The sequence below is a fragment of the Diceros bicornis genome, unplaced genomic scaffold, assembly GCF_020826845.1.
Source record: "Diceros bicornis minor isolate mBicDic1 unplaced genomic scaffold, mDicBic1.mat.cur scaffold_268_ctg1, whole genome shotgun sequence".
Classification (NCBI taxonomy): Eukaryota; Metazoa; Chordata; class Mammalia; order Perissodactyla; family Rhinocerotidae; genus Diceros; species Diceros bicornis.
In genome coordinates, this window is record NW_026691144.1 from 279,888 (window position 1) to 288,546 (window position 8,659).

Here is an 8,659-nt window from a genome sequence, read left to right on the forward strand (position 1 = left end):
TTTCTTTCAGCTAATGAAACATCTGGGATGGCTTTCTAAAGTACACATAAAGAGCAATATCATTCTTTTTACTGGCTACATAGTGTTTCATTGTATTGATAAAATGCCATCCACTTAATTAGTGCCATGTTTATTGGAATTTAATGTGTTTTCGGCCATTTGCTACTGTAAACAACGCTGCAAGTAATAGCCTCATATATATGTCCTTGCACAGTCATTCAAATATATCTATCTATCTATATATTTATTTATTTGCTTTTCATTTTTTTTTAATTTTTTGTTTATTGCAGTAACATTCGTTTATAACATTGTATAAATTTCAGGTATACATCATTATACTTCTATTTCTGCATAGATTACATCATGTTCACCACCCAAATACTAATTACAACCCATCACCACACACATGTGCCAAATTATCCATTTCCCCCTCCTCCCTCCCCCCTTCCCCTCTGGCAACCCCCAATCCAAACTCTGTCACTATGTGTTTGTTTGTTGTTGTTATTATCTACTACTTAATGAGTGAGATCATATGGTATTTGACTTTTTCCCTCGGACTTATTTCACTTTGCATAATACCCTCAATGCCCATCCATGTTGTCACAAATGGCGGGATTTCATCACTTCAAATAGATCTATAAATAAAGTCTTAGAATTGCTGGCATACACGTGCCTTTCATATTTTATTGATATTGCAAAATTACCCTCCAAAATAGTTTTATTGAATCAATAGACTTTTCTACTCCTCTAAATAATGAACCGTTATTAGTAACTGCAGGTCATGTTTTTGGTGAGGGAAAGGAGAGAATTCTTTTTTAAAACGTTTGTCTGTGAGGAAGACTGGCCCTGAGCAAACATCCGATGCCAGTCTACCTCTTTCTGCTGAGGAATACTGGCCCCGAGCTAACATCTGTGCCCATCTTCTCTACTTTATAAGGGACACTGACACAGCATGGCTTGACAAGCGGTGCATTGGTGCCTGCCCGGGGTTCCAAGCATGCGAACGCTGGGCCACCGAAGTGAAGCACGCACACTTAACTGCTGCACCACCGGGCGGACCCTGAAAGGAGTTAATTCTTGATGCATCTTAAATCAACTAAGAAAAGGACTGAAAGAAAATGAAATCTCCTACAGAATATGTAATACTTTACTGTGATGCATATTTAAAGCAAAGGAAGGGCCAGCCCCGTGGCTTAGCCGTTAAGTGCACGCGCTCCGATGTTGGCGGCCCAGGTTCGGATCCCGGGCGTGCACCGAGGCACCACTTCTCCGTCCATCCTGAGGCCGAGTCCCACATAAAGCAACTAGAAGGATGTGTAACTATGACATACAACTATCTACTGGGGCTTTGGGGGGCAAAATAAATAAATAAATAAATCTTTAAAACAAAGGAAAATCAAGCACTGTTTCTGGGAAAGAATTTAGAATCACTTTCCCACTTCCGCTAATAAAAGTTTCAGCTCATTACTAAGTGAGTTTTTCCACTCTTCGGTAATTCTTTTCCTAAGTCAACCTTTCAGGAACTGACAGCCAATGGAAACAGGAGTTTCAAGAAAAAGAAAGCAAGAGGAGAAACCTAAATCTCAGAGTTTCTAAACAGCACAAGTTTCTTATGTTTCTGGGCTGGGTAGTGACTTGCAACTCGTCGTTTGACTCATTTTAATTAGAAAATAAAGTGTGATTGTTTAAATGTCATAATTCTCTTTTGTTAGTGAAAAAGTTTTTCTGCGTTGTTTTTTCTACAGATTGCAAACTCTTGAAGGGTGCGGTGGAGGATGTGTTTGTAAATGGCTGCCTGCCCCTCAGTGGCTTTCAGCAGGTGACAGCAATTTCTGCTATTACTGGGATAGCGGCTCTCTGCATTCCCCTAGAGCGCTATCTCCAGACCCTTTAACCCCCCTGCCCCCTTTAGCTGAGCATGCGCTGCAGGTGAGAAGCATCAGGAGGCGGCAGCCCATTCAAACGCGGCATTGGGGAAATTGAAAGCTTTAAGCGGGGAGGCCTGGCGCTCCGCAGCTGCAGCGCGGCATCTGGACCAGTTCCCGTTCAAGGCAGGATGGCCAGCAGGATGGCGGAGGAGAAGGCCATCACCGTCTGCGTGCGCCTGCGGCCCCTCAGCAGGTAGGCGGCACGACCCGGCCAGGTCCCCGAGGCAGCCCGGAGCTGAGGAGTTGCTCCTCGCCACCCGTTCCCGCACAGCCTTGCACGGTTTCCTTCTTGGTACAGTGACAAGGAGGGGTTGGAGGGTCCCGCTGTGGGATTCTCTTGACTCCGCTGTAACTCAGGCCCCCACCCCCTTGACCCTGCCCCCGCTTGCCCACCCCCCCCAGTCAGGGACGCCTGTGGGAAAGAGCTTCTGCCGCTCCTCACAGGTGGTCCTGGTGCACTAGGCTGTCTCCCCCTCTACTGTGTCCTTGACAGCAAGGCCGAGTCTCTCTTGTTGCACTGAGTTCAGACGGCGCTCAAGACTTCACAGTCAATGGCTGAATTCAGCAAGCAGAATGTTGAATGACTGAGATTTATCAGTATTGAAGTCCATTTTTTTTTTTTTGGGGTACAGTGTAGGTACTACCGTTGTTGCCCTGGGGAACGGGAAGAAATGAAGGCTTTTTGCTTCTCTAATCTCTGCCCCTCCCCAAGAATACAAACACATTTTTCTGTTTGAGAATTATGTGGTAAATATTAGAGTGTTTAATAAATGAGCATATCCAGATGAGGAATTTCCTATTTTTTAGGAGCTCATTATCTAATGCATTAGAAGACAGCTACATAAAGAAACCATTACAATACATTGTGACAAGTGCTATGACAGGCAGGTGGAGAGTGTTTGCTGAGGGCTCATTAGTGCTTCCCTTAGATAACAATGTGGGGAAAGGGGCAGGGCTGGTGTCAGGAAACTCCTGAAAGAATAGTTAAGTTATTTGTTGGAAAGGTAAGCCAGGGTATTCCAGGCACAGAGGGATTGAATCTGTTATCTTGGGGGAACCTTCAGATAGTTGATTTGTATGGAGTTAGGGGGTATATAGGAAGTTAGAGGAAGATAAGTTTGAAGAGAGAAATAAACATGATCCCAGTCTCATGTGCCATATTAAGGATTTCAGATGGTTTTCAAAGATGTTAAGCAGGAAGGACATAATTGGAGTTGGATTTGAATGTCTCTCTTCAGTGGCCAGTACTGGGTAGGGGGAGGGGAGTGGAGAGCTTCCCAAGGAAAGGCCCATGACAGGGCAGGAGGTCGCTGAAACCCCACTTAAAAGTGCTGACCCCTCAACGGGGGACTTTCCACATGGCTCTTGTATATAGTATAGGTCATTAAGATCTTTTGGAATATTCTTCAGCATATGAAATCTTTTAAATTCTCTTTCATGTAACATGACTTCAAAACCAGTTGTATTAAAATGCACTGTTTTTATTCTTTTAGGAAAGAAGCTCTTGGAGGGGCTATGCAAGATCACTGGAAAACTGACAATAATACTATTTATCAAGTTGATGGAAGTATATCCTTCAATTTTGGTAAGCTTATAATAGCATCAAACGGTAACGTATTATTCTTTTCTATTGAGTACAAAAGGCTTTTCAATAATACTGCATTTGTCATTAAAGATCAGACTAAGCCTTCCGTAAACTCCTTCAGTGGAAATTTTAAAAAATTGTTTATCACATATGATAAGTAAGGTAATAAATTGATATTTAAAACACGATTATAGTCATAGTGCCTTATGACTGAAACTAACACTGTTCCTCTTATTTGTTAGTGTATTTGTGGCCTAAGACTCTGTAAGCCCAAAATTTGTTGCTTAATGTCGAGTCATCTTTAAGATGTTTCAGTTTAGTATATTCTTTCCACAATTATTTTCAGGAAAACTCTTGACAGAATAAATAGTGAAGATATTCCTTCTTTGCTAGAATACAGCAGGGACCTACCACCACTTTTGTGGAGCTTATCATATGGTGGGAAGAAAGGCTTTCAACAACTAATTACACTCGTGATGACATAGCTTTGTGGGAGTTTGTAGCAGGGGGTCTAACTAGTCTAGGTGTCTGAAATGGTACCACTTACCCTGGAGCCTGCAGGATGAGTGAGAACCAGCTGGGAGAAAGGGACTTGGAGGCCCTCAACATTGGCTAGGCTGATTTGTGTATTGATTTCCCACACATATATGTGCTGACAATGTGCCAGACACCATTCTAAGCACTTCATGTATATTAACTCATTTATTTCTCCTAACCAGCCTGTGCAATATGTACCTTCCCATTTTAATGAGGAACTGATACACAAGTCACACAGCCAGCAGATGGGGGAGTCAGATCTATGTTCCAGCCACACTACCATGTTTCCACTTAGGCACCGTAGAGGACAGTGAGGTCCTCTCAACAACCTTAGGAGTACGAGTGCTTAGGTTGTCGAGTTAGTGTTACACTAGAAACCCAGCATATAAGGCTTTGGAGCAAAGATGTATAGGTTAAAAAATGATTCCTGCTAAAAGACTATTTGATAGTATCAACATAATTTTTAAAAAGGTAAAACAGTGTGTGCTAGAGATTAGAAAAACAAGAACAAGGGATACACAGGCATTCAGACTCAAGTACTATAGGTTGTCAGTGGCCGTGCATGCTCACAAAGGATTTGGACTCACCCACCTGTCTGAAGCTGTTGGCGTTGAGATCTGAATAATCCTGCCATCTGTCCTTGCTCTGAAATCAGGACCCCAACAGCTTTCCAATGGCACTTTGGCTCTCCATATGGTTCCACCTACAAGGGCAGATATGTGGTCATGGTGCGAGCAGTGTCATCACTGAGTTTCTCAAGATGGTCTGTACATTTCCCTCCTGATTTACAAATCCATTCTTGCAAGCTTTCTAATGTGAGGCCACCACTGAAAGAGTGGTCCATTCCTGATGCACTTACAAAAACAGAAACTGCATCCTGGACTAGTGGATTCATCAGTGCAAATGCTGCCCTAAACCCAGCCTTCAGCAGCCAGCCAACCGGCCATTCTCTGTAACCCCTCAGCTTCGTTCAGTACTTTTCTTCCAAATGTCTGCATTTCCTGGTTTAGTTTGAGCCAGGCCTTCTTGCTAGACATGGTATAAACACTAAAATTTCTCAAAGACTAGTAATAGTTCACATTTCCCGAGTATTAACCATAGGCTCACAGTAATTCTATAAGGAAGATAATATGTATTCATTTTACAGGTTAGGGAATTTAGGCACTAAGACATCAACCACCTTGCCCAAATTCACACAGCTTGTACTTACTTGCAGAACCAAGATTCGCAGACAGTCAGATTCCAGACCCCCACATTCAGCCACTGTGCCTTACTCCCTCTTGAAAGCACATAGGATAACTGACTTGTGTTTTTTTGTGTGTGAGAACCAACACATTTTACCTTATAGAGAAGTGTCTTTTCAGAGGACTACTAAGTTGAAGAAAATATTGCGACAAATATTTTATCATACCATATTCTGACAATTTTATTTCTTTGGGCAACTACTAATTCAGAATGAATGCATAGTTGATTTGTTTGCTTTAACTTCTGTGTTTTTGTTTTTTTTAGATCGTGTCTTTCTCAATAATGAATCGACTGAAAATGTGTATGAAGAAATAGCAGTACCAATCATAGACTCTGCCATGCAAGGCTACAATGGTTTGTATTCACTGCAGAAATGCTTTATTTAGTCTTCGGTGTCTGTTCAACAGTATTGATAGTTTTACACACTCTAGATTCATTTTTATTCTTGCGTGTGTCTGTTTTGTTTCTGCAGGTACTATATTTGCCTATGGGCAGACTGCTTCAGGCAAAACATATACCATGATCGGTTCCAAAGATGATTTAGGAATAATCCCCAGGGCAATTCATGACATTTTCAACAAAGTTAAGAAGGTAAGTAGCTAAATTTCTAGTACATACAGGTAAAAGTAGTAATGTCTTCTCATGGTGAAAGGAAGTATGCTTACAGTTCTCTCTTGGTTATCCACAGGGAAAGAAGAAAGGCAGAGCATAGATTCACTTTTCCCCACAAACTGACTTTATAGAGCTTAAACTTCTTTCATTCTTTCCCTTGCATCCTGAAGCAGTAATACGCCTGCTAAAAAGTGGGCATTGAGAAACAAGAAGTCTTATCACTGCCTTTGAATAGCTGCCAGTGATCATTAAGGAGCAGGAGAGGGTCGATATGGTTAGGAGACCAGGATAGGCAACCTGATGATTTTTAAGGTTCTTATTTGAACATCTATTGGTAGGGTTTTATTTTAAGCTTAAAGAGTTGGGCTAGGCACTCTCCTCTTCTAATGCTATAATACTATATTTTCATTATTTCCAAAACAATGCATTTATATTTGTGTTTATTTTTCTCGATGTAGAACCATAGGGGCTTTTTTTGTTTTGTTTTTTGTTTATTTTACAAAGATAACTTCTCAAAGAATATTTTAATGTTTAATAAGAGCACATAAGCATTCAGTAATAGGTTTTCGTAATTGGATGATCTCTGACGTTTTTACATATTTTTTATTCTAGTTTCCTGATAGGGAATTTCTCTTACGTGTGTCTTACATGGAGATATACAATGAAACCATTACAGACTTACTCTGTGACACTCAAAAAATGAAACCTTTAATAATTCGAGAAGACTTCAGTGTGAGTAACAGAGTTAAGAGAGTGGCTCAACAAATAGACTGACTTAATGAGATTATTGTTCATGAACGTTTACCTTTAATTTCCATATTTTTTAAAGTGTCTCCTGTTTCTGTGATTTGTTTTTTGTCTTCTTACTTGTGTTCATAGAGCTCATCTTTTAAGGGATATGTATCGTTTTTAAATATTGACAGCTGTAATACCTTTGTGTAAGTGTCTAAAAAGAATAAGATGAAGTTAGAATTTGGTGTGCTTTGGTATAGGAAATAAATTGTAAATATCATAGGCTTACTTGTTATTTTTTTTACAGAGTAATGGTCCCCATTGCCCACTTTTACTTTCCACAAATGAATGCTGTAATAGTTTGCACCTTCTTTTTGAGATGCAAACTTTTAAGTGACTTCTATTTCTCTACTCTTCCAATCATTAACCTTGTTTCAGAGGAATCCGTATGTGGGTGATCTCACAGAGGAAGTTGTTTATACACCAGAAATGGCTTTGAAGTGGATCACAAAGGGAGAAAGTAAGACTTTATGCTGTGTTTCTTCAAAACATTTATAAAAACTATTCAGTTGAATGTATTTAGGCTTCAAACCACACTTTTCTTTCTTAAGTTAAAATAAAAGTTAATGTTTTTCTTTGCATTTTAATGTATGTAGCTGAAATGTGACTCATTTTTACAGAGAACAGACATTATAGAGTTACGAAAACGAATCAGAGAAGCAGTCGTTCTCATGCTATTTTTAGGATGGTAGGTAATTTTCTCTCTACTTGGTCTTTCCAATTAAGAATACACTAATTTTTCTACAAGTTGCCATTTCTGTCTAGATTTTGGAAAGTAGAGAGAAAGATGAACCCTCTAATTGTGAAGGATCTGTCAAGGTGTCCCATTTGGTGAGTGTTGATGAACCATGATGATGTACTCTACAGACCAAAGCAAAGTTTAATTCAGCTGCTGGATCTTTGGTTTCATAAGAACTGTTAACTGAACTAAATAGGCAAAAACATCTATGAATTGGTAGTTTATTCTCATCTGTAGCACGAGATGACTAGTTAACATGTAGGAAGAATTCAAGAGATCTTTCTTCCTGTTCTTTTATGGCTGCCTTCTCCTACAATTTAGATGTAAGGACTGTAGGAGTTGAGGCCTTTCCTAACCAGTAAGCAAATGGGTTTGGGTTTTTTTTTTTTTTTTATTCACATTTGAAAGTTAAAGTGGTGATGGAATATGGGGATACTTTTGTTTATTTCAGTAACACTGGTTTATAACATTGTGTAAATTTCAGGTGTACATCATTATACTTCTATTTCTGCATAGATTACATCACATTCACCACCCAAATACTAATTACAACCCATCACCTCGCACATGTGCCTAATTATCCCTTTTGCCCTCCTCCCTCCCCCCTTCCCCTAGGGTAACCACCAATCCAATCTCTGTCTCTGTGTGTTTGTTTGTCGTCGTTATTATCTACTACATAATGAGTGAGATCATATGCTATTTGACCTTCTGCCTCTGACTTATTTCACTTTGCATAGTACCCTCCATGCCAATCCATGTTGTCACACATGGCTGGATTTCATCGTTTCTTATGGCTGAGTAGTATTCCATTGTGTATATATACCACATCTTCCTATCCATTCGTCCCTTGATGGGCACTTAGGTTGCTTCCAGGTCTTTCCTATTGTGAATAACGTTGCAATGAACACAGGGGTGCATGTATCTTTATGCATTGGAGTTTCCAAGTCCTTTGGATAAATACCCAGCAGTGGAATAGCTGGATCGTATGGTAGTTCTAGCCTTAATTTTTTGAGGACTCTCCATACTGTTTTCCATAGTGGCTGCACCAGTTTTCACTCCCACCAGCAGTGTATGAGAGTTCCCTTCTCTCTACATCCTCTCCAACACTTGTTGTTTCCTGTCTTGTTAATTATAGCCATTCTGACGGGCATGAGGTGATATCTCATTGTTGTTTTGATTTGCATTTCCCTGATAGTTAATGATGGTGAACATCTTTTCATG

At 40.1% G+C, this 8,659-nt stretch overlaps 1 protein-coding gene across 1 annotated transcript; it reads left to right on the plus strand.

Moving 5' to 3' along the window:
* The first annotated feature begins 2,056 nt into the window (after window positions 1-2,056).
* Window positions 2,057-7,569, plus strand: LOC131402800 (centromere-associated protein E-like). The gene is made up of 8 exons (XM_058537337.1): window positions 2,057-2,121; window positions 3,422-3,513; window positions 5,560-5,649; window positions 5,768-5,886; window positions 6,520-6,639; window positions 7,078-7,159; window positions 7,320-7,387; window positions 7,465-7,569. The coding sequence occupies exons 1-8, from the start codon at window positions 2,057-2,059 to the stop codon at window positions 7,549-7,551; spliced, it is 723 nt and encodes a 240-aa protein (XP_058393320.1). The 3' UTR covers window positions 7,552-7,569.
* The last annotated feature ends 1,090 nt before the right edge of the window (window positions 7,570-8,659 follow it).